A 27,298-nucleotide genomic window follows, 5' to 3' on the forward strand; every position below is an offset into this window, starting at 1 on the left:
ATCTTTTAAATGTATCCAGTATTAGTATTGGTATTTTCAATCCTATTTAAGTTTATAAAATGGAAATGAAGTTTACATATGACCAACAAGTACTTTCAACATCATAATTAATTGAAGTGATCATAATTTGCTTTGATAATTATAAACTATGATTGTCTTATAGCTTTAGCTACAGTACCACTTGACATTAATAGCAACTTTAGTAAATAAAAGGCTTAAACAAAAGTACTAAAACAGCTAAATATGCTAAAGTACCAAAAGCCCGAACACACTATAAGCTGCTAACAAATGTCCAAGTTATGTTGTGCTAAAATAATAATCCAATCAGGTGCATTAAATACTAATTTTAGTTTTTGTCTGGTTGGTCAATGTCATTAAAGATTTTAATGTCTAATATGAATAGACAAGTTTAATGATTTTATAATTTTGCAATATATTTAATCTGAAATGTTAAAGAAAACAACAAATTACATTATTTGAAGGGCAAGAAATTGTAGAAAAATATTTCTTTTTTTTTACTATTTTATTACGTCTTAACTCATTTTTATTATCTTATAAATGTATAAAGTATTAGTATAGGGATTTTCAATCTTATTTTAGTTTCTAAAATAGTAATAACATTTACGTTTAAATACATGACTGGCCAACAAGTACTTTTAACATCATAATTAAAGTTATCATAATTTGTTTTGATAATGATAAACTATGATTGTCTTATAACTTTAGCTGCAGTACCACTTGACATTAATAGCAACTTAAGTAAATAAATGGCTTAAACAAAAGTACTCAAACAGCTAAAAATGCTAAAGTACAAAAAGCCCAAACACACTATAAGCTGCTAAGCAATGTTCAAGTTATGTTGCGCTAAAACAATAATCCAATCAGCTACATTAAATACTAATTTTATTTTTGGCCGGTTGGTCAATGTTATTAAGGATATTCATGCCTAATATATGAGCATAATTATCTTATAATTTTGCAGTCTGTTTAATTTAAAATGTTGTTATTCTTATATTATATTGTATTATCTAAGGGGCAAAAAAAATAGAACAAATACTAAAAAACAGATTTTAAAAAATATTCTCATAATGTTAATACTTGAGCAATAAACAAAAAAAAAACAATAATATTATACATATAATGGTCAACAAATTACAAGACAGTTTCAATAATAATTGGCAGAATTCAAGTATAGTACAAAGGCTAATACATGAATGAGTACCTACCTAAATAGCTAAAAAACGCTAAAATAAAAGGTACTAAAAGCCTCAAAACAGTACAAAAATTACTGGAAGTTGCCGGTTTTATTGTTTATACAATTACGTGCATATTTATGTAGCACTTTTTTCCAGTTGACCAATTTTACAATATTGAGATAAACTAGAAAATATTTGGCACTAGAGTATTAACAAATTGAGTATTATTAGTCAAGACATGCAAAACAGTCAAGACATAATCGTAACTATTGATAAAGGAATACTTTTGTTATTTTTAATATCTCTCTAAAAAAAGAATTAAAATATATTTTTATTTTAACAAATAAAAATATATTTTGGCAACTGTTGACTAGTTGGCCCCGCAGCAACAATTGTCTATTGCTTTCGAGAAATGAATAATTTCTTGGATATGCAATACTGATGAGTTCATAATGAGGACGAAACAATATGTTGCTCATAAGATGCTAATAATATGGTTTCTTTTTCTAGTGATCCATTTGTATTCCAGATTCTATTTTAATCGTGATCAATCAGCAGCCTTTAATTTGAAGAAAACGCATTCAACGGACTTGACAATGACAAGTGGATACATCCTTTTATGGCAAGAAGTTGGATGGCTTAAAATTTAATTATTGGTGAGGACTTTTCGTGTTGTTAATATTTTATTACATTTTTTCATTCTAGGTCTATAAAAAAAAAAAACAAGAAGTTTTATGGTATAATCCAAAGCTGCAAAACTTCGACTGGAATGAATTGAATGAATTGACGAAACAGTGGGCTGCCAAGGCAGTTGTGCATATAGGTCTCCTGAGGGACCCGTCATGCCCCACCGGGGGTTACCAGAGCCCAACGGCCTTAGAGAAACCGATAAGGTTTGAAGGACTTAAAGTCGCTCGGTACACTGAAAGTGTTACCCAAGTATTTGAACCTGGCGCGCGTGAGTGCTGGGCACTCCCCGTCTACATGGTCAACGGTTTCATCCTCCTCACAGCACCATCGTCATTCCGGGTTGTCCGCAATACCGATAGTATGGAGATGGCTTCTTAAGTGCCAGTGACCGGTTAAAAGACCTGTCACTAGCTGAAAACTTCGACTGGAATCGACTGAAATCCGAGGACAATTAAGTAAGTTTTTACTCAAAAAATGTTTTTTGGTAAGACAACTTTTTAAAACTAAATTAAGAAATAATTTTAAGAAAGTTGCAAAAAATTATTCTAATAAAACTATTATAATAAAAGTATCGTTATTTATTCTATCAGTCAGACCTAAGATTTAATTCTTGAAATATAAAATCTAGTTTTCTGAACATTTTCATTTCTTATAACTTTTTTGGTCTAAACATATATTGTTTATTTTTTTAATTATGCGCATGTCTCTTTATATATATCCATAAATTCGGTCACTCTGCAATATTGACACTTTTATTCAAGTAAAAAATATGGTTATTTCTGCAAAACTTTTTTTACTAAGTAACTTACTTATTGTTTATTATATTTGACATATAACACATTATATTGTTATACAACGCGACTATATAACACATTATGGTTCTTTGAAGCATGATACCCCAACAACTGGTCCTCTCTTTCTTTGGCATATAAACGTTGGCCCCCCCCCCAACTGACCAGACTTGAGTACACATGATCATTTTTGATTTTTTTAAAGAATTTCTTTATGGCTCTTCACAGACAAGACCTATAGGTTCCAAACTGGTCCCCACGGACCAAAAGTATAGGAGCGAAGCGACTATACTTGTTATATAGGAGCGTCTGCGACTATATTATGCACGCGAGCCCGGGCCCGAAAAATCGTGTTTTTTTGGAAATAAAAATTCATATCTTTGGCTGTATGGTTAGCGAAACGATGAAATTTGGCATAGGGTCTCTCAATACATTGAGAATGATGGATCCGTAAACGATTTTTTTTTCCGGTACCACCAAACGGAGCGGTACTGTCTCAAAGTCAAAAATTCGTAAAAAAACGGGTCAAATTCCTTTCAGACGCGAGAACTCAAATAAAAAGCCTTTAAAAGACTTTAAATTTTTAGGACATAAGGGTCGGTGGGGGCTTAAGAACTGTATACTTTTTGGGCCAGATCGGTATACAGGGTGAGTTGTTATAAGCGAACAAAAGTGACTAAAAAAAAAATTCAAACTTCTCCAGAGGCTAAAAAAAAATTTTTATAAAAAAAGTGTTTCGGCGAAAAGACTTCATTTTATAAGAGATTTGACATACTTGGAGCTTTTTTTTGTAAAAAATTTATTTTACGAGTTCTGGCATTTTCAGTTTTTTGGGATTTCCCGCCAAACGATACTTATTTTGGGAAAATTTTTTTTTTCAAAAAATAACTTCATCTTTTACCTTTCATATGCCATATAACCGAAATTTTTGGGAATCATACAGGGCGAGCAATAATGAACTTTACCCATGAAGGTCCGACCCGAAAATCACATTTTATTTAATAACTTTTTAGTGGTGGCACCTGGACCATTTATATTCTCAGGGATTAAATACTATAATAACCCCATTATTTGTGTGAAATTACAATCTTCCAACTTTAATAGGTTCTGAGCAATTCGAATTTTCGCGTTTAATTCATTTGCCGCGTCCCTGTACATGGTGAAAAGATCAAACAACATCTAAAGGATTCGAAATTTTGTTTTACAACACATACTAAAATTTCAGGGTTCCAGCGATAGTACAAGTACCCGAAAAATGCGATTTTATGAAAAAAGTCCATTTTTTTGCGTTTTTGCAGGTAATTGGAGGTGTCAACCTAAACTCTGATGAAATGGCTGGTGGGAACAATACTTTGACGCATGGTGGATACAAATTTTTTGCTCGTGACAGGTGGCCGGGACTTGGTTGGGTTTTTTGTAAAATTATGAATGAAAATGAACCGGAAACGATCAGGGAAAGGAAGCACCGAATCAGAAAATGAATGGGCTTTCCGAATCTGTGCATATCAATAGGGGAAATTGTGTATTGCGGCCAGGAAAATTCGACAAACATTTTGACGTCTTCGAAAAATGCCGTTTTTTTGAAATGTCAGTGTCTTTATACCGGGGTGAGACGAAATGAAATTTGCCCGATTATTTTATTAAAATTATTCGAATATATACACGGGTCAGTCGTAATGATCTACTTAATTTAAAATAAGAATTTAGATATTAGGTGAGTTTTTACTATTTAGTTTATTATTAATATATGTTAATAATTCTTAAACATTGCTTTTGGGATATAAATAAAATTTTTTTGAAATTATTGATTTTTAAGGTTAGTCGAGTATCATAACTTTTTTGGTATTGGTGCGATTTGGTTGAAATTTGGTACCTAGTACCTATTTCGGATAAGATTAATAAATTTTTACAGATATTTGACATGACTATGTTTTAAGGTCACGTGACTACCTTAACTTTCTTCCTATTTGTCCGATTTGATTGAAATTTGGTATTTGGGGTTTATTTAGGATGCAATTATTAATTTTTCACAGATATTTGACATTTGACTTCCAGGTCACGTGACTATTGGTACTTTTTTGCTATTGGTCTGATTGGGTTCAAATTTGGTATTTGGGGTTTATTTAGGATGCAATTATTAATTTTTGACAGATATTTGACATTTGACTTCCGGGTCACGTGACTATTGTAACTTTTTTGCTATGAGTCCGATTGGGTTCAAATTTGGTATTTATGCTTTATTTAGGACACAATTCATAAATTTGGACAGATAATTGACAAATTATATTTTAAAGTCACGTGACTTTCATAATTCTTTTGCTATTGATCCGATTGGGTTGAAATTTAGTATTTGGGCTTTATTTAGGATGCAAGTAATAAATTATGACAGAAATTTGACATATTGAATTTTAAAGTCACGTGACTTTCATAATTCTTTTGCTATTGATCCGATTGTGTTCAAATTTGGAATTTGGGGTTTATTTAGGATGCAATTGTTGATTTTTTACAAAATTTTAAAATATTGATTTCTAGGGTCACGTGACTATCAAAATTTTCTATTTGATTGAAATCTGCTATTAGATGATATGTATATATTTATAGATAATATTTTGTATTACCCTATTCCTTTTTTCTTAATTAGTTAAATTATTTCTTAAATTTGCCTTTAAAAAAAAAAATTAAAAACTCACCGGTTCGAATACATAGGCTTTAAAGGGAACTTATCTTCTTTCGTAATATTGTAGCATTATTATAGATTTTGAAAAATTTTGTCATAAAGCTTTTTCATTACTTTTTGAATGGTCTTTAGCCAGAAAAAAGAAATTTTGAATTTGGAGCATGTTTTGAAAAATTTTAATTTTGGGCCGGATTTTGTATGAAAATCGATAAATGCAAATAAATAGGTTTTCTGTTCATTTTAGAGTCAAATCGATAATAACCTTTTTAAAAGGTATCCTGAAGTAGTACAAGATAGAAAAATAAAAAGTTGAAATTTTTCCATAGGGCTCTTGATAATTCGATATTTATGATTTATAGTTTTTTACAATTTTCTCCGAATCTGTGATAGCTATAATCAATTAGTTTTAACATTCGAATACCTCACTCTCACGAGATGTGTTTTTATTTAAGACAAAAAGTTATCAGAGTTATAGTTTAGTTAGAAAAAAATAAAAACCATTTTTTCACAATTTTTCATGGCTATACCCCTTTCGATTTTGGAGCAAAAAAAAATTTTTTTTTCTTGGGTTTTTTTTTACTGGAAATTGCCAACTTAGGGCTTACATTATAATTTGTCGGTTATCATTTTAAGAAAAAAAATGCTACCGTGGGAAAAAACGAGTTTTCTTTTATTTTCTTTCACATTTTTACTAATATCTCGACTTCTGTAGCCTCGATTCAATTCGTTGAGGGTTTCTATTATTCCTTATTTTCCTCCTGTTAATTCTTTTTATACTTTATTACAATTTCCTTTCGAAATAAAACTGAAAAATTAAAAAAATCGACGTAAAAACCCGGTTGTGTTATCCCTATACATAGGTTCTTATGGGACCTAATTTTTTCCTTTATATTATGGCACACGTATAAATCGTGGAAAATTTTGTCATCAAGCTTTTTTGTTAGTTTTTGAATGATCTTTAACCAGAAAAAAGAAATTTTGAAATCGGAGCATATTTTGGAAAAATGGTCATTTTGACCCCGGATTTTGTTCGAAAATCGAAAAATGCAAAGAAATAGGTTTTCCGTTCATTTTAGAGTTAAATTGGAAATAATTTTTTTTAAAGATACTCTGAAGTAGTACAGGTTAGAAAAATAAAAAATTGAAATTTTTCCATAGGGCTCTTGATAATTAGATATTTATGTTTAATAGTTTTTTCCAATTTTCTCCGATTGTATAATAGCTAGAACCGATTCGTTTTAACAGGCGAATACCCCTTAATATAGCGAAGAACTCTTATTTAATACAAAAAGTTGTCAGATTTATAGTTTATTAATAAAAAAATAAAAACCATTTTTTTGAAATTTTTCGTGGCTATACCCCTTTCGATTTTCGACCAAAAAAAAAATTTTTTTTCTTGGGTTTTTTTTAGTGAAAATTACCAGTTTAGGGCTAAAACTAAAATTTGTCATAAATTATTTTAAGAAAAAAAATGATACCGTGGGAAAAAACCAGTTTTCTTTTGTTTTTTCCCACATTTTCACTAATATCTCGGCTTCTATAGCTTCGATTCAATTCGTTGATGGTTTCTTTTATTTCTTATTTTCCTCCTGTCAATTCTTTTGATATTTTATTACTATTACATTTTAAAATAAAAAGAAAAATTAAAACAAATCGACGTAAAATCCCGTTTGTTCTATTTCAATAAATAGACCCTTATGGGAACTTCTCTCTGAATTTGGTATTTATGGTTTATTTAGGATACAACTAATAAATTATGACAGATAACTGACATTTTTCAGCCCAGGTCACGTGACTACCGTAACTTTTTTGCTATTGGTCCGATTCTGTTGTAATTTGGTATTCATGCTTTATTTAGGATACAATTAACATATTTTGCCAGATATTTGAAATATAAGACAGTATATTGACACACAACGCGACTATATAACAAATTATGGTTCTTTGAAGCATGATACCCCAACAACTGGTCCTCTCTTTCCTCGGCAGGTAGACGTAGCCTCCCTGACTCACCTAAGTACACCTGATAATTTTTGATTGTTTTTTTAAATTCCCTTATGGCTTTTCACAGACAAGACCTAAAGGTTCCAAACTGGTCCCCACGGACCAAAAGTATAGGAGCGAAGCGACTATACTTGTTATATAGGAGCGTCAGCGACTATATTATGCACGTCACCTAGACCTCGCGCGACCGTGTTTTTTGGGATATAAAAATTCATAACTTTGGCTGTATGGCTAGTGAAACGATGAAATTTGGCATGTGGCCTCTCAATACATTGGGAATGATGGATCCGTAAACGATTTTTTTTTCCGACACCCACGACGGAAACAGTTGCGAGTTGAAGTCAAAAAATGGTAAAAAAGCCGGTCAAATTCCTTTCTCTCGCTAGAACTCAATTTTAAAGCCCTTAAATGACTTGAAATTTTTAGGACATAAGGGTCGGTGGGAGCTTAAGAGCTGTATACTTTTTGGGCCATATCCGTATACAGGGTGATTTATTATAAGCGATCAAAGTTCAGTAAAAAAAAAATTCAAAATGTTCCAGAGGCTAAAAGATAATTTTTATAAAAAAAGTTTTTCGGCGAAAAGACTTAGTTTTATGAGAAAAACAACATATTTAGAGCTTTTTTTTCAAAAAAATTTTTTTAACGAGTTCTGGCATTTTCAGTTTTTTTGAATTTGCCGCCAAACGGAACTTTTTAAAAAAAAAAAAAAATACCAAAAAAAAGCTTCATCTTTTGTCTTTCAAATGCCATATAAACAAAATTTTTGTGAACCATACAGGGCGAGCAATAATAAATTTTCTCCATGAAGGTCCGAAAAATTGACAAAAAAAAATCACATTTTATTTAATAACTTTTTAAGGGTGGCACTTGGAAATTTCAAACTTTCAACATTTATAATACTTTTTAAGGGCTTTTTTCTGATGCAGTCTACAGTCATCTACGTAGAGTAGTTTTTGCTCTACACCTTTTTTTAACTTTGACGCTTAATACTGGCATACCTATGTAACGTACGAAGACCATTTTTGCCTTCAGACACGCGGAATTTATCTGGCTATAATCCACTAAATACCGTTTTGTTTCAAATATCACCATTTTTCAAGAAAATGCAATTTTCCATAAAAAGTCCAAAAAATCGGTCAGCTGAATATTGGTACCCCCCCGGTACCGGCTCTCAAGGTACAATAATCCGGGTGGTCTAGCACTCAACAAGCACGTCACCCAGGCAATGAAACCTGCGCTGTTCGCCCGTGTCCGCTTAAAATAAGACCCTTTTTATAATCAAAATTTAACTACTAAAACCGATTGGAATCGGTCCAGAATTGATGTTAAACTGTTCCTAAGGCTTTATACTATTTTTCCATGTACAAATCATAAGGTAAAAACCTTTTTTTATACCCTAAAACATCGTCTGAAAATGGTCGATTTTGACGTCTACGGGCGATTTTAATGCCGACTTTTACCGCAGTTTTGATGACATCAGTGACATGACGTCAACGTGAATGAATCGGCTCGGTGTTGCTTCTTATTTTCATTTATAAAATACTTAAATTAGGTCAGAATTTTCCGAAATCGGTATGGAATAATTCTAGAGACTCTGGAGAATCCGATTATGTGCATATCTTTTACCAAGTCGCCTTTCTTTAGCTGTGATCATTCGACAAAGTTGTAAAGTTTTAGAGTTTACCGTGTTTTCATGCGACGGAAGGACTCATACATGGCATTTTGGGTGCGGGAGTGAAAGTTTAATTACTATTTATTTATTTTAACACAAAATCTAACTCTGGACTGTGGATCATTGTTATTATTTGAATTGTGAAGAAAACGCAAGCGTTAAAGGTAGGCCTTAATGTAATATGAGGAGCTTCAATGACAACCTAACCTCTACATGTATTATGTAAATAAATAACAAGACCAAAAAGGAGAAAATATTGAACTTATTAGTTAGAATAAGGCCCAAAATGTGAAAGATTGGCAAATTTCCGCTTAACTAAACGCTGTAAATGTTATATTACACCTTGCATATAAGCATATAATCAGTTTTCACCCAAGAGGTGTGTAACCTTAAAAGAGTAAGGAAATTCAACTACAGTTATGTGTCCCTAGTCAAATATGAATAACAAATAGATATCTGTATGGTCTAACAATTAACGTCCATGCAAGGGTATCTTAATGGTTTTGCTCATGACTGGCAGCAGGCCACTTAGTCTGAATGCTCAGGTCAGCGAGATGCCAGGCTTTAAAACATCTAAGAGGATAATCGAAGCAGTAGATAGCATCCAGTTGTGGCACTATCGAAGGGGAGGAATGCAGATTCTGGCAGCTAGATGTTTCAAGTGTTGAGTTGATGATAAGGTGGAAGATGGTGGTGAAAAGAAGCAGAAAAAGCCAGTCCAAAACTGGAGAGACTTTTTTTTATCTTATTGTTGTTGTTCTATATTCTATATTATTTAGATACCAAAGATAGTTTCCTTACAGAGAAGTATTTATATATCATATAGTTTAGTACATATTAAACATCATATTAGTGATTACTCCACACACAAAATTGTACAATTTTCATTTTACGAGAAATAGAGAACATATATATACAAATTTTTATAGGATACACAAGGTTAAGTGTTGGGTTTCCTTCTTTGCTCCCAAACTCTATAATGCTCTCCCTGCTACCATTAAACTGTTACCTACCAAGTTTTTTACTGCAATATAAATTTACTATAAAACAATATCTATTGAAAAAATGTTTTTTCTCAATACAAGAATTTCTAAATGATGATTTCTCATATATGTAATTATAATATAAAACTTTTAGGCTTTAAATCCTTTGATTAATAATAATATTAAGAAGTGTAAAGATTTTCTCTGCGACATATGTGAGCACCTTTGTGTATATGTTTATGTTTAAATTAGGTGTAAGAACAGCTGTTTTTGTTAAATCTCTCTTTTCTATCACATAAAGTGATATGTAAGTGTAACATAAGTTCATGAAATAAAGATGATTTTACTTAATTATTTAATTGTGTTTATTTTTCCTACCTAAAAGATTGAAATAATATAGCGGGTTGGGTTAGAAGGGCAGAAAAACCTATAAACTTACTGGGTTTTCATGTAAACATTACAGCTATGTGGGGTTAGAGTCTGATAATGATGAGTGAACTCATCGAAACACATAAACTTGGAATATTTAAGAGAATTGGGTAAGTATTCTAAGGGTAAGTATAAATTGTAAAATAGCTAATGTAACAAAAATATTATAAATGATTTAACATATTTCTTTGACCGAGAGCATTATGAGAAACTAAAAGATAATTGTAAGTGTGCTTCAAGGGTTAGTCCTCGGATTTTTGTTGTCCTCTTTTTCAGCTAGCATACCAATTTGACAACCAGATATGTTTGCTGTTCTTCAAGACATTGTAACTTTTTAATGACCTAAGTACATATCTTAAAAGACTTTCTAAATAAATTAAAAACATTGATTTAACAGATATTATTGAGACAGTTTTCTAAGAGCTACTGTTTATAAGTGGCGATCAGTTTAAATTTGTACACTTAATGCAAAATATTTCATAGACAGTATTTATACCTGAATATTCTTACACACTTAAGAACTGCCTTATTCTTTTGCTTAATTATAAAAGATGTATTATAAATACTGTCTATGAAATATTTTGGATTAGGTGTACAAATTTAAACTGATCGCCACTTATAAACAGTAGCTCTTAGAAAACTGTCTCAATAATATCTGCTTTATAAGAGAGTAAAGATTGTTTGCCTAAAAAGTGTAAATTTTAATTGTATGTTTTGAAATGTAAATTATTTATTATAGACATTTTGATGAAAATCAAAGATATGTATAAAATGGATAATAACTGTATGCTAATGACTGCAAAGTAATATAAAGCAAATTTGGTTTATGCCTTCAGGAATGGAATCTTGAATAAAACTCAACCTTTATTATAGATCATTTTTCTCTTTAATTATTGAAAGTAAATAACTGTATGACAAAAGTTGATAAAACAATAAACAGGTTATGGAATATAAACATGAAATAAGTTTTATTTTCTACCCAACAATAGGGTTTTTAGCTCCAATTGAAAGATTCTCGTGCCTTTTTGCCTATTCAAGATTTGAAACAAATAAAGTATATATAATTACATATGTATATTTCATTCAAATAACATTAAGTATATAAATTATAAATGCATCCAACTTCTGGTGAAAAAATCCAGTATTAAGTGAAACTTGATTGAAATATTGCTCCGTTCGACAACAAAAAAGTTAATTGTCTACAGTTTGTGTCACAGTTCAGTTGTTATATTCCTGTTTACTTCTAATTTTTATTTCCTTCCTCATATGATTGCACCTACTCCATCAAACACATTTCATGAGCTCTGGGGAATCCTAACATACTTCATGTAGCTTATTTATTTCTGGTTGTGTAGTCTAATCAACAGTAAAGACAGGCAGTTCTTCCTGGTTTCCCAATTTCATCAATATGGTAGAATCTCAATGATTTTTTGATGGATGTCCTTAAGTACATGGTCTGAGCCCCATCAAACACATTTCATGAACTCTGCGGAATCCTAACATACTTCAATTAGCTTATTTATTCCTGGTTGTGTGGTATACTAATCAGTAGTTAAAACATGCAATTCCTCCTAGTTTACAACTAATGGGTCCCACAGCCCTTGAATTGTTGACCAGGGTGAAAACAAATCATACTGTGTAATCATTCTAGGTACACAAAAGTTCACACAGGCAAGATATATGTAAACTTGAATGAAGTTATGAGATTTTTATCAGTCTTATTTAGCAAAGTTATGGTTTTTTTTGGATCGTGTTGAGCGACCGAAATCGAGAACGCAGCATTTGCCGGTTGTCATCAATAACATTATAGTCCGCGCTCCATGTTATTTAATCAATATTATGCCTGTTTCACACGCCTTTACTCAAGCTGCGTATCGGATGCGTTTTGGTAGATCCGTTTACGCTTTGAAAGGGCGACTCTGCCGAGACGTTCAATTTTGATTTTGCTTTATTTACAAATGAGAATATTTTATTTATCTGATTGATTTATTGTTTAAAATATGTATAGACGCCGTTAATAATTATATAAATGCATTATTAGACTTTTCCCCCTATATTGTAGTCTTTTACTTATATAAATTTAATCAATTAATAAATTAAGAACTTTCTCAGACGGTGCTAAAGAAGTGGATCTAATGTTTAAATAATTAGTGGAATGGAAATGAATGGAATGGAATGGAATTGGAAAGGTAAAATCCATTTTAGGTCGTTTTGAGACAACTCATCTTCAAAAATTTTTACATTCCACAAGTCAGATATTACAATTTTTTGGGAATAATAACTCATAAGCTCTTAAAAATTTGTTATGAAATCAAGTTGCCCAAAGGCTTCATTGGCAAGTTCATTACTTTTTTGTTGTTCACTATTTCTTTCGTCTGGACTTTCTCTAGGAAGTGGCACTTTTTGTGTTAAATATGCAGGTAAATTTGGAAAATTTTGAGGCACTGCTGAGCAAACTAATCTTACTTTAACTCTAATCTGAGTGAGTGTGCCATCAGGTAAAAGATAATCATTTTCACGGATAATATCATTCTGATCAAAATGCTTGGCACAAACCACAGAATATTGAGTAGGAGCCCAATTATCTCTAGGTATGGCTTTTAGCCATTTAATTTTAAGTTGTTCATCTTTAGGGAAGCCAAAAACAGAACGACTTGCCTCCCCTGCTTTTAAACTACTTTTGTAATTAGATTTACATCCAGGAACAGAGCAGGGACTTGGCATGTTCAAAGGATTCGAATGAAACTTTTTTATGTAATTAACAACTTTTTTGCTATTGATCCGATTGGGATGAAATTTGGTATTTGGGGTTTATTTAGGATGCAATTAATAAATTTGGACAGATAATTGACATTTGAGGTCTAGGTCACGTGACATCGTAACTCTTTTGCTATTGATCCGATTTGGTTGAAATTTGGTATTTAGAATTTATTTAGGATGCAATAAATATACGTTGACAGATATTTCACATATAACACATTATATTGACATACAACGCGACTATATAACACATTATGGTTCTTTGAAGCATGATACCCCAACAACTGGTCCTCTTTTTCCTTGGCATATAAACGTTGGCCCCCTGACTGACCAGACTTAAGTACACCTGATATTTTTGGATTTTTTTAAGAATTCCTATATTGCTCTTCACAAATAAGACCTAAAGGTTCCAAACTGGTCCCCACGGACCAAAAGTATAGGAGCGAAGCGACTATACTTGTTATATAGGAGCGTCAGCGACTATATTATGCACGCGAGCCCGGGTCCGAAAAAGCGTGTTTTTTGGGAAATAAAAATTCATATCTTTGGCTGTATGGCTAGTGAAACGATGAAATTTGGCATGTGGCCTCTCAATACATTGAGAATGATGGATCCGTAAACAATTTTTTTTTTCGGTACCCACAAAGAGAGCGGTACCGAGTTGAAGTCAAAAATTCGTAAAAAAATGGGTAAAATTCGAGTTGCTCACCTGATCTCAAGTTTAAAGCGTTTAATCGAGCTGAAATTTTTAGGATATATGGGTTCTTGGGGGTTACGTGTCTGTATACTTTTTGGGCCAGATCCGTATACAGGGTGATTTACTATAAGCGATCAAAATTGAGTAAAAAAAAAATTCAAAATGGTCCAGAGGCTAAAAGATAATTTTTATAAAAAAAGTTTTTCGGCGAAAAGACTTAGTTTTATAAGAGATTTGACATACTTGGAGCTTTTTTTTGTAAAAAATTTATTTTACGAGTTCTGGCATTTTCAGTTTTTTTGAATTTGCCGCCAAACAGAATTTATTTCGAAAAAAAAATTTTTTTCAAAAAAAAGCTTCATCTTTTGTCTTTCAAACGCCATATAATCGAAATTTTTATAAACCATACAGGGCGAGCAATAAAATTTTTTTTCCATGAAGGTCCAAAAACTTGACAAAAAAAAATCACATTTTATTTAATAACTTTTTAAGGGTGGCACTTGGAGATTTCAAACTTTCAACATTTATAGTACTTTTTAAGAGCTTTTTTTTGATAAACTCTACAGTCATCTACGTAGAGTAGTTTTTGCTCTACACCTTTTTTTAACTTTGACGCTTAATACTGGCATACCTATGCAACGTAGAAAGGCCATTTTTGCCTTCAGACACGCGGAATTTATCTGGCTATAATACACTATATACCGTTTTGTTTCAAATATAACAATTTTCCAAGAAAATTTAATTTTATATGAAAAGTGCCAAAAATGGACCATTGGAATGCTGTACCCCCCCGTCGCCCGATGGTCATGGTACAATCCATAAGTGGTCTAGCACCCAACAAACCCGTCACCCAGGCAATGAAACCTGCGCTTTTCGCCCGTTTCCGTTCGAAAATAAGACCCTTTTTATAATCGAAATTTAACTACTAAAACCAATTGGAATCGGTCCAGAATTGATGTTAAACTGTTCCTAAGGCTTTATACTATTTTTCCATGTACAAATCATAAGGGAAAAACCATTTTTTATACCCTAAAACATCGTCTGAAAATGGCCGATTTTGACGTCTACGGGCGATTTTAATACCGACTTTTACCGCAGTTTTGATGACATCAGTGACATGACGTCAACGTGGATGAATCTGCTCGGTCTTTCTTCTTATTTTCATTGATAAAATACTTAAATTAGCTCAGAATTTCCCGAAATCGGTATGGAATAATTCTAGAGACTCTGGAGAATCCGATTATGTGCATATCTTTTACCAAGTCGCCTTCCTTTAGCTGTGATCATTCGACAAAGTTGTAAAGTTTTAGAATTTACCGTGTTTTCATGCGACGGAAGGACTCATACATGGCATTTTGGGTGCGGGAGTGAAAGTTTAATTACTATTTATTTATTTTAACACAAAATCTAACTCTGGACTGTGGATCATTGTTATTATTTGAATTGTGAAGAAAACGCAAGCGTTAAAGGTAGGCCTTAATGTAATATGAGGAGCTTCAATGACAACCTAACCTCTACATGTATTATGTAAATAAATAACAAGACCAAAAAGGAGAAAATATTGAACTTATTAGTTAGAATAAGGCCCAAAATGTGAAAGATTGGCAAATTTCCGCTTAACTAAACGCTGTAAATGTTATATTACACCTTGCATATAAGCATATAATCAGTTTTCACACAAGAGGTGTGTAACCTCAAAAGAGTAAGGAAATTCAACTACAGTTATGTGTCCCTAGTCAAATATGAATAACAAATAGATATCTGTATGGTCTAACAATTAATGTCCATGCAAGGGTATCTTAATGGTTTTGCTCATGACTGGCAGCAGGCCACTTAATTTGACTGCTCAGGTCAGCGAGATGCCAGGCTTTAAATATCTAAGAGGATAACCGAAGCAGTTGATAGCATCCAGTTGTGGCACTATCGAAGGGGAGGAATGCAGCTTCTGGCAGCAAGATGTTTCAAGTATTGAGTTGATGATAAGGTGGAAGATGGTGGTGAAAAGAAGCAGAAAAAGCCAGTGTAAAACTCAAGAGACTTTTTTATCTTATTGTTGTTGTTCTATATTCTATATTATTTAGATACCAAAGATAGTTTCCTTACAGAGAAGTATTTATATATAATATAGTTTAGTACATATTAAACATCATATTAGTGATTATTCCACATACAAAATTGTACAATTTTCATTTTACGAGAAATAGAGAACATATATATACAAATTTTTATAGGATACACAAGGTTAAGTGTTGGGTTTCCTTCTATGCTCCCAAACTCTATAATGCTCTCCCTGCTACCATTAAACTGTTACCTACCAAGTTTTTTACTGCAATATAAATTTATTATAAAACAATATCTATTAAAAAATGTTTTTTCTCAATACAAGAATTTCTAACTGATGATTTCTCATATATGTAATTATAATATAAAACTTTTAGGCTTTAAATCCTTTGATTATTAATAATATTAAGAAGTGTAAAGATTTTCTCTGCGACATATGTGAGCACCTTTGTGTATATGGCATTAACAAATTATGTTTATATTTAAATTAGGTGTAAGAACAGCTGTTTTTGTTAAATCTCTTTTTTCTATCACATAAAGTGATGTGTAAGTGTAACATAAGTTCATGAAATAAAGATGATTTTACTTAGTTATTTAACTGTGTTCACCATTTATTTTTCCTACCTAAAAGATTGAAATAATATAGCAGGTTGGGTTGGGTTAGAAGGGCAGAAACACCTATAAACTTACTGGGTTTTCATGTAAACATTACAGCTATGTGGTGTTAGAGTCTGATCATGATGAGTGAACTCATCGAAACACATAAACTTGGAATATTTAAGAGAATTGGGTAAGTATTCATGTTCTTTTTCTACTGGAAAATAAAATTGTAAAATAGCTAATGTAACAAAAATATTATAAATGATTTAACATATTTATTTCACCGAGAGCATTATGAGAAACTAAAAGATTATTGTAAGTGTGCTTCAAGGGTTAGTCCTTGGATTTTTGTTGTCCTCTTTTTCAGCTAGCATACCAATTTGACAACCAGATATGTTTGCTGTTCTGCAAGACATTGTAACTTTTGAATGACCTAAGTACATATCTTAAAAGACTTTCTAAATAAATTAAAAACATTGATTTAACAGATATTATTGAGACTAAGAGCTACTGTTTATAAGTGGCGATCAGTTTAAATTTGTACACTTAATGCAAAATATTTCATAGACAGTATTTATACCTGAATATTCTTACACACTTAAGAACTGCCTTATTCTTTTGCTTAATTATAAAAGATGTATTATAAATACTGTCTATGAAATATTTTGGATTAAGTGTACAAATTTAAACTGATCGCCACTTATAGACAGTAGCTCAGTAGGAAACTGTCCCAATAATATCTGCTTTATATGAGAGTAAAGATTGTTTGCCTAAAAAGTGTACATTTTAATTGTATGTTTTGAAATGTAAACTATTTATTATAGACATTTTGATGAAAATTAAAGATATGTATAAAATGGATAATAACTGTATGCTAATGACTGCAAAGTAATATAAAGCAAATTTGGTTTATGCCTTCAGGAATGGAATCTTGAATAAAACTCAACCTTTATTATAGATCATTTTTCTCTTTAATTATTAAAAGTAAATAACTGTATGACAAAAGTTGATAAAACAATAAACAGGTTATGGAATATAAACATGAAATAAGTTTTATTTTCTACCCAACAATAGGGTTTTTAGGTCCAGCTGAAAAATTCTCGTGCCTTTTTGCCTATTCAAGATTCGAAACAAATAAAGTATATATAATTACATATGTATATTTCATTCAAATAACATTAAGTATATGAATTATAAATGCATCCAACTTCTGGTGAAAAAATCCAGTATTAAGTGAAACTTCATTGAAATATTGCTCCGTTCCACAACAAAAAAGTTGATTGTCTACAGTTTGTGTCACAGTTCAGTTGTTATATTCCTGTTTACTTCTAATTTTTATTTCCTTCCTCATATGATTGCACCTACTCCATCAAACACATTTCTGGGGAATCCTAACATACTTCATGTAACTTATTTATTCCTGGTTGTGTAGTCTAATCAACAGTAAAGACAGGCAGTTCTTCCTGGTTTCCCAATTTCATCAATATCGTAGAATCTCAATGATTTCTTGATGGATGTCCTTAAGTACATGGTCTGAGCCCCATCAAACACATTTCATGAACTCTGCGGAATCCAAACATACTTCAATTAGCTTATTTATTCCTGGTTGTGTGGTGTACTAATCAGCAGTTAAAACATGCAATTCCTCCTGGTTTACAACTAATGGGTCCCACAGCCCTTGAATTGTTGGATTGAAGGATGAAAACAAATCATACTGTGTAATCATTCTAGATGCACAAAAGTTCACACACGCAAGATATATGTAAACTTGAATGAAGTTATGAGATTTTTATCAGTCTTATTTAGCAAAGTCATTCTTTTTTTCATACATATTTCCACAATACAAGCTGAGTATACATATTTATTTATATAAAACTGAAAAATGAAAATTAACAACCAAGTCGAGAACGCAGCATATGTCGGTTGACAGCAACCACAATATATAGTCCGTGCTCCCTGTGATCAATCAATATAATGCCTGTTTCACACGCCAATACTCAAGCTGCGTAATAACAGTGCCAACGTCGCACCACGTGGGAGATTCGATTCCGTTTACGCTTATTTTAAATATGAGAATATTTTATTTATGTGGTTGATTTATTGTTTCAAATATGTATAGACGCCGTTAATAATTATATAAATGCATTATTATACCTTTTCCCCTATAGTCTAGTCTTTGAGTTATATAAATTTTTTCAATTAATAAATTAACAACTTTCTCAGTCGGTGCTAAAGAAGTGGATCCAATGTTTAAATAAGTAGTAGTGTGGTTAGTTTTATTTAAGTCAGAATTTGGTGACACTTCAAAGCTAAAAGAAAGATTCTGTAGGTACCTCTTGGTGGGTAGATTAAAATAAACTCAAAGCAATTAATGTGCGCAAGTGGATATAATATATAACATAAGACAATACTATAGTTGATGGGCAATAACGTTTTTACTTTAAAATAAGTAAAGTTTTTAGAGACCATCTACTTAATTTCAATTCGAAAAGTAAAAATTCGTTTTAGGTCATTTTGGGACAACTCATTGTTTTTTAAAAAGACTTTAACATGTAGGTCGCTATCTATTGATATTTGATCAATGATATTTATACAAGCATCGTTCAAGTTTAAAGTATAGAAATATAGTTTTGTATCTCTAAAAATTTTTACATTTCACAAGTCAGTTATTAGAATTTTTTGGGAATAATTACTCATAAGATCTTGAAAATTTGTTATGAAATCAAGTTGCCCAAAGGCTTCATTGGCAAGTTCATTACTTTTTTGTTGTTCACTATTTCTTTCGTCTGGATTTTCTCTAGGAAGTGCCACTTTTTGTGTTAAATATGCAGGTAAATTTGGAAAATTTTGAGGCACTGCTGAGCAAACTAATCTTGCCTTAACTCTAATCTTAGTGAGTGTGCCATCAACTAAAAGTTAATCATCTTCACGGATAATATAATTCCGGTCAAAATGCTTAGCACAAACCACAGAATATTGAGTAGGAGCCCAATTATCTCTACGTATGGCTTTTAGCCATTTAATTTTAAGTGGTTCATCTTTGGGGAAGCCAAAAACAGAACGACTTGCCTCATCTGCTTTTAAACTACTTTTGTAATTAGATTTACATCCAGGAACAGAGCAGGGACTTGGCATGTTCAAAGGATTCGAATGAAACTTTTTTATGTAATTAACAACTTTTTTGCTATTGATCCGATTGGGATGAAATTTGGTATTTCGGGTTTATTTAGGATGCAATTAATAAATTTGGACAGATAATTGACATTTGAGGTCTAGGTCGCGTGACATCGTAACTCTTTTGCTATTGATCCGATTTGGTTGAAATTTGGTATTTAGAATTTATTTAGGATGCAATAAATATACGTTGACAGATATTTCACATATAACACATTATATTGACATACAACGCGACTATATAACACATTATGGTTCTTTGAAGCATGATACCCCAACAACTGGTCCTCTTTTTCCTTGGCATATAAACGTTGGCCCCCTGACTGACCAGACTTAAGTACACCTGATATTTTTGGATTTTTTTAAGAATTCCTATATTGCTCTTCACAAATAAGACCTAAAGGTTCCAAACTGGTCCCCACGGACCAAAAGTATAGGAGCGAAGCGACTATACTTGTTATATAGGAGCGTCAGCGACTATATTATGAGCGTCACCTAGAGCTCGCGCGACCGTGTTTTTTGGGATATAAAAATTCATAACTTTGGCTGTATGGCTAGTGAAACGATGAAATTTGGCATGTGGCCTCTCAATACATTGGGAATGATGGATATGTAAACAATTTTTTTTTCCGACACACGCGACGGAAGCGGTTGCGAGTTGAAGTCAAAAAATGGTAAAAAAGCCGGTCAAAATCGAGTCAGACGCGATAACTCAAATTTAAAGCCTTTAATCAACCTAAAATTTTCAGGACATAAGGGGACTTGGGTGATTCATATCTGTATACTTTTTGAGCCAGATCCGTATACAGGGTGATTTATTATAAGCGATCAAAGTTGAGTAAAAAAAAAATTCAAAATGGTCCAGAGGCTAAAACATAATTTTTATGAAAAATGTTTTTGGGTGAAAAGACTTAGTTTTATGAGAGAAATAACATATTTAAAGCTTTTTTTTCAAAAAAATTTTTTTTGCGAGTTCTGGCATTTTTAGTTTTTTTGAATTTGCCGCCAAACGGAACTTATTTGGAAAAAAAAAAAAATATGAAAAAAAAGCTTCATCTATTGCCTTTCAAATGCCATATAAACGAAATTTTTGTGAACCATACAGGGCGAGCAATAATAAATTTTCTCCATGAAGGTCCGAAAAATTGAAAATATAAAATCACATTTAATTTAATAACTTTTTAAGGGTAGCACTTGGAGATTTCAAACTTTCAACATTTTTAATACTTCTTTAGAGCTTTTTTCCGATGTACTCTACAATCATCTACGTAGAGTCGTTTTTGCTCTACACCTTTTTTTAACTTTGACGCTTAATACTGGCATACCTATGCAACGTAGAAAGACCATTTTTGCCTTCAGACACGCGAAATTTATCTGGCTATAATCCACTAAATACCATTTTGTTTCAAATATCACCTTTTTCCAAGAAAATGCCATTTTTTATGAAAAGTCCCAAAAATCAGCCAATGGAATGCTGTACCCCCCCGTTGCCCGATGATCATGGTACAATAAGTACGTGGTCTAGCACCCGTCGTTAAAGCGTACGGACCCGTTCTGCATCGATCATCTGACCGGATAACGTTGTCGAGCAAATGGCGGCCGCTGCTAAATTTGGCCGGGACCGACTTTTTAAATTCGAAAATTAGAGGCTAAAAATGGGTCGAAATGATCAGGAATTGGTAGTGTCGATATGCTGAAACTTTAAATTTTTTGAATATGGGCATATTTTTTATCGAATCGTCTTTATTAAGTCAGGAAAATTCGCCGCGTTCTGTTGTTTACATAAATTTACACTTTCAAGGGCCATGGGTGGAATAAGGATAAAGAGGTGACGCTGAATATGAATCGAACCTAGTTCGTTTCTGCACAAAGTAATGAGTTGAAGTAGTTTGTTCCGTGGGAGAAGGATGGCGAGTCTGGCAACGATTAAAACTTCATCGTGTTCGTCTCGTGACGTCACGGACTATTTTATAATAAATCATTCTTGATATTTTGGCGATATTTTACTAATTAATTCTTGATGTTATAAATTATTAATGTTGTTAATATACAGAGGGCCTTGATGTTTAGGGACATTTATGAGGATAATAAAAGTATAGTAATAGAATTATACTGGGGGTTTTAAGGTTTAGGGCATTTGTAAGGAATACAATAATTATAATAATAATAATAGTTGTAATAATATACAGGGTGTTTTAAGGGTTTAGGGCATTTATAAGAAAAAAATTAAGTATAATAATGGTAATATTATTATATAGGGTGTTTTAAAGTTTAAGGGCATTTTTAAATAAATTTATTTTCATATTTTCTAAGATAAAATTAATTAATTTCCAAAATTGTGAATTTTAAAGTCACGTGACTTTTATAACTCTTTTGCTATTGATCCGATTGGGTTGAAATTTGGTATTTGGGGTTGATTTAGGATGCAATTAATAAATTTTGATAGATTTTTGACTTTTGAGGTCCAGGTCACGTGACACCGTAACTCTTTTGATATTGATCCGATTGGGTTAAAATTTGGTATTTGGGGTTGATTTAGGATGCAATTAATAAATTTTGATAGATTTTTGACTTTTGAGGTCCACGTCACGTGACACCGTAACTCTTTTGATATTGATCCGATTGGGTTGAAATTTGGCATTTGGGGTTGATTTAGGATGCAATTAATAAATTTTGATAGATTTTTGACTTTTGAGGTCCAGGTCACGTGACACCGTAACTCTTTTGATATTGATCCGATTGGGTTGAAATTTGGTATTTGGGGTTGATTTAGGATGCAATTAATAAATTTTGATAGATTTGACTTTTGAGGTCCAGGTCACGTGACACCGTAACTCTTTTGCTATTGATCCGATTGGGTTGAAATTTGGCATTTGGGGTTGATTTAGGATGCAATTAATAAATTTTGATAGATTTTTGACTTTTGAGGTCCAGGTCACGTGACACCGTAACTCTTTTGATATTGATCCGATTGGGTTGAAATTTGGTATTTGGGGTTGATTTAGGATGCAATTAATAAATTTTGATAGATTTTTGACTTTTGAGGTCCAGGTCACGTGACACCGTAACTCTTTTGCTATTGATCCGATTGGGTTGAAATTTGGCATTTGGGGTTGATTTAGGATGCAATTAATAAATTTTGATAGATTTTTGACTTTTGAGGTCCAGGTCACGTGACACCGTAACTCTTTTGATATTGATCCGATTGGGTTAAAATTTGGTATTTGGGGTTGATTTAGGATGCAATTAATAAATTTTGATAGATTTTTGACTTTTGAGGTCCACGTCACGTGACACCGTAACTCTTTTGATATTGATCCGATTGGGTTGAAATTTGGTATTTGGGGTTGATTTAGGATGCAATTAATAAATTTTGATAGATTTTTGACTTTTGAGGTTCAGGTCACGTGACACCGTAACTTTTTTGCTATTGATCCGATTGGGTTGAAATTTGGTATTTGGGGTTGATTTAGGATGCAATTAATAAATTTTGATAGATTTTTGACTTTTGAGGTTCAGGTCACGTGACACCGTAACTTTTTTGCTATTGATCTGATTGGGTTGAAATTTGGTATTTGGGGTTGATTTAGGATGCAATTAATAAATTTTGATAGATTTTTGACATTTGAGGTCCAGGTCACGTGACACCGTAACTCTTTTGCTATTGATCCGATTGGTTTGAAATTTGGTGTTTAGAGTTAATTTGGGATGGAAATAATAAACGTTGACAGATATTTGACATATAACACATTATATTGACATACAACGCGACTATATAACAAATTATGGTTCTTTGAAGCATGATACCCCAACAACTGGTCCTCTCTTTCCTTGGCATATAAACATTGGCCCCCCGACTGACCAGACCTAAGTACACTTGATAATTTTTGTTTTTTTTTAAGAATTCCTTTATAGCCATTCACAGACAAGACCTAAAGGTTCCAAACTGGTCCCCACGGACCAAAAGTATAGGAGCGAAGCGACTATACTTGTTATATAGGAGCGTCAGCGACTATATTATGCACGCGAGCCCGGGTCCGAAAAAGCATGTTTTTTGGGAAATAAAAATTCATATCTTTGGCTGTATGGCTAGCGAAACGATGAAATTTGGCATGTGGCCTCTCAATACATTGAGAATGATGGATCCGTAAACAATTTTTTTTTTCGGTACCCACAAAGAGAGCGGTACCGAGTTGAAGTCAAAAATTCGTAAAAAAATGGGTACAAATCGAGTTGCTCACGAGATCTCAAGTTTAAAGCTTTTAATCGAGCTGAAATTTTTAGGATGTAAGGGTTCTTGGGTGATTCTTATCTGTATACTTTTTGGGCCTAATCCGTATACAGGGTGATTTACTATAAGCGATCAAAGTTGAGTAAAAAAAAAATTCAAAATGGTCCAGAGGCTAAAAGATAATTTTTATAAAAAAAGTTTTTCGGCGAAAAGACTTAGTTTTATGAGAGAAATAACATATTTAGAGCTTTTTTTTCAAAAAAATTTTTTTAACGAGTTCTGGCATTTTTAGTTTTTTTGAATTTGGCGCCAAACGGAACTTATTTCCGAAAAAAAAAAAATTCAAAAAATAGGTTCATCTTTTATCTTTCAAATGCCATATAACCGAAATTTTTGTGAACCATACAGGGCGAGCAATAAAAAAATTTTCCCATGAAGGTCCAAAAAATTGACAAAAAAAAATCACATTTTATTTAATAACTTTTTAAGGGTGGCACTTGGAAATTTCAAATTTTCAACATTTATAATACTTTTTAAGGGCTTTTTTCTGATGTAATCTACAGTCATCTACGTAGAGTAGTTTTTGCTCTACACGTTTTTTTAACTTTGACGCTTAATACTGGCATAACTATGTAACGTACGAAGACCATTTTTGCCTTCAGACACGCGGAATTTATCTGGCTATAATCCACTAAATAACGTTTTGTTTCAAATATCACCATTTTTCAAGAAAATGCAATTTTCCATAAAAAGTCCAAAAAATCGGTCAGCTGAATATTGGTACCCCCCCGGTACGGGCTTTCAAGGTACAATAATTCGGGTGGTCTAGCACCCAACAAGCACGTCACCCAGGCAATGAAACCTGCGCTGTTCGCCCGTGTCCGCTTAAAATAAGACCCTTTTTATAATCAAAATTTAATTACTAAAACCATCTGGAATCGGTCCAGAATTGATGTTAAACTGTTCCTAAGGCTTTATACTATTTTTCCATGTACAAATCATAAGGGAAAAACCTTTTTTTATACCCTAAAACATCGTCTGAAAATGGTCGATTTTGACGTCTACGGGCGATTTTAATGCCGACCTTTACCGCAGTTTTGATGACATCAGTGACATGACGTCAACGTGAATGAATCGGCTCGGTCTTGCTTCTTATTTTCATTGATTAAATACTTAAATTAGCTCAGAATTTCCCGAAATCGGTATGGAATAATTCTAGAGACTCTGGAGAATCCGATTATGTGCATATCTTTTCCCAAGTCGCCTTCCTTTAGCTGTGATCATTCGACAAAGTTGTAAAGTTTTAGAATTTACTGTGTTTTCATGCGACGGAAGGACTCATACATGGCATTTTGGGTGCGGGAGTGTTGGTTTAATGTGGACTATTTATTTATTTTAACACAAAATCTAACTGTGGACAGTGGATCATTGTTATTATTTGAATTGTAAAGAAAACGCAAGCGTTAAAGGTAGGGCTTAATGTAATATGAGGAGCTTCAATGACAACCTAACCTCTACATGTATTATGTAAATAAATAACAAGACCAAAAAGGAGAAAATATTGAACTTATTAGTTAGAATAAGGCCCATAATGTGAAAGATTGGCAAATTTCCGCTTAACTAAACGCTGTAAATGTTATATTACACCTTGCATATAAGCATATAATCAGTTTTCACACAAGAGGTGTGTAACCTCAAAAGAGTAAGGAAATTCAACTACAGTTATGTGTCCCTAGGCAAATATGAATAACAAATAGATATCTGTATGGTCTAACAATTAGTGTCCATGCAAGGGTATCTTAATGGTTTTGCTCATGACTGGCAGCAGGCCACTTGGTTTGAATGCTCAGGTCAGCGAGATGGCAGGCTTTAAATATCTAAGAGGATAACCGAAGTAGTTGATAGCATCCAGTTGTGGCACTATCGAAGGGGAGGAATGCAGATTCTGGCAGCAAGATGTTTCAAGTATTGAGTTGATGATAAGGTGGAAGATGGTGGTGAAAAGAAGTAGAAAAAGCCAGTCCAAAACTGGAGAGACTTTTTTTTATCTTATTGTTGTTGTTCTATATTCTATATTATTTAGATACCAAAGATAGTTTCCTTACAGAGAAGTATTTTTATATCATATAGTTTAGTACATATTAAACATCATATTAGTGATTACTCCACACACAAAATTGTACAATTTTCATTTTACGAGAAATAGAGAACATATATATACAAATTTTTATAGGATACACAAGGTTAAGTGTTGGGTTTCCTTCTTTGCTCCCAAACTCTATAATGCTCTCCCTGCTACCATTAAACTGTTACCTACCAAGTTTTTTACTGCAATATAAATTTACTATAAAACAATATCTATTGAAAAAATGTTTTTTCTCAATACAAGAATTTCTAAATGATGATTTCTCATATATGTAATTATAATCTAAAACTTTTAGGCTTTAAATCCTTTGATTAATAATAATATTAAGAAGTGTAAAGATTTTCTCGGCGACATATGTGAGCACCTTTGTGTATATGGCCTTAACAAATTATGTTTATGTTTAAATTAGGTGTAAGAACAGATATTGTTGTTAAATCTCTTTTTTCTATCACACAAAGTGATGTGTAAGTGTAACATAAGTTTATGAAATAAAGATGATTTTACTTAATTATTTAACTGTGTTCACCATTTATTTTTCCTACCTAAAAGATTGAAATAATATAGCGGGTTGGGTTGGGTTAGAAGGGCAGAAACACCTATAAACTTACTGGGTTTTCATGTAAACATTACAGCTATGTGGTGTTCTGAGTCTGATCATGATGAGTGAACTCATCAAAACACATAAACTTGGAATATTTAAGAGAATTGGGTAAGTATTCATGGTCTTTTTCTACTGAAAAGTAAAATTGTAAAATAGCTAATCTAACAAAAATATTATAAATGATTTAACATATTTATTTGACCGAGAGCATTATGAGAAATTAAAAGATAATTGTAAGTGTGCTTCAAGGGTTAGTCCTTGGATTTTTTGTCTTCCCTTTCAGCTAGCATACCAACTTGACAACCAGATATGTTTGCTGTTCTGTAAGAAATTGTAACTTATTAATGACCTAAGTACATATCTTAAAAGACTTTCTAAATAAATTAAAAACATTAATTTAACAGATATTATTGAGACAGTTTTTTAAGAGCTACTGTTTATAAGTGGCGATCAGTTTAAATTTGTACACATAATCCAAAATATTTCATAGACAGTATTTATACCTGAATATTCTTACACACTTAACTTAAGAACTGCCTTATTCTGTTGCTTAATTATAATACATCTTATATAATACATCTTT

The 27,298-nt window shown here is 32.2% G+C and overlaps 1 protein-coding gene across 8 annotated transcripts in view; it reads left to right on the forward strand.

The window, feature by feature from the left end:
• The window catches only part of LOC126736192 (uncharacterized), a 92,682-nt gene that overhangs the window by 10,624 nt on the left and 54,760 nt on the right, over nucleotides 1-27,298 (forward strand). The window contains exons 4-5 of one of the 8 annotated variants that reach the window (XR_007660619.1): nucleotides 1,707-1,852; nucleotides 1,902-2,089. The exons of 4 other annotated variants lie outside the window; for them this stretch is intronic. Coding sequence is in view for 2 of the 4 variants with exons in the window: in XM_050440439.1 (XP_050296396.1) it covers nucleotides 1,707-1,846 (140 nt within the window). In the remaining 2 variants the exon portion in view is untranslated. Of the gene's footprint in view, nucleotides 1-1,706; nucleotides 2,437-27,298 lie in introns of those variants that run through there. 3 more of the 8 variants (XR_007660618.1, XM_050440439.1, XM_050440441.1) reach the window with 3 other exon arrangements.

This window comes from Anthonomus grandis, chromosome 5 (assembly GCF_022605725.1).
Source record: "Anthonomus grandis grandis chromosome 5, icAntGran1.3, whole genome shotgun sequence".
NCBI lineage: Eukaryota > Metazoa > Arthropoda > Insecta > Coleoptera > Curculionidae > Anthonomus > Anthonomus grandis.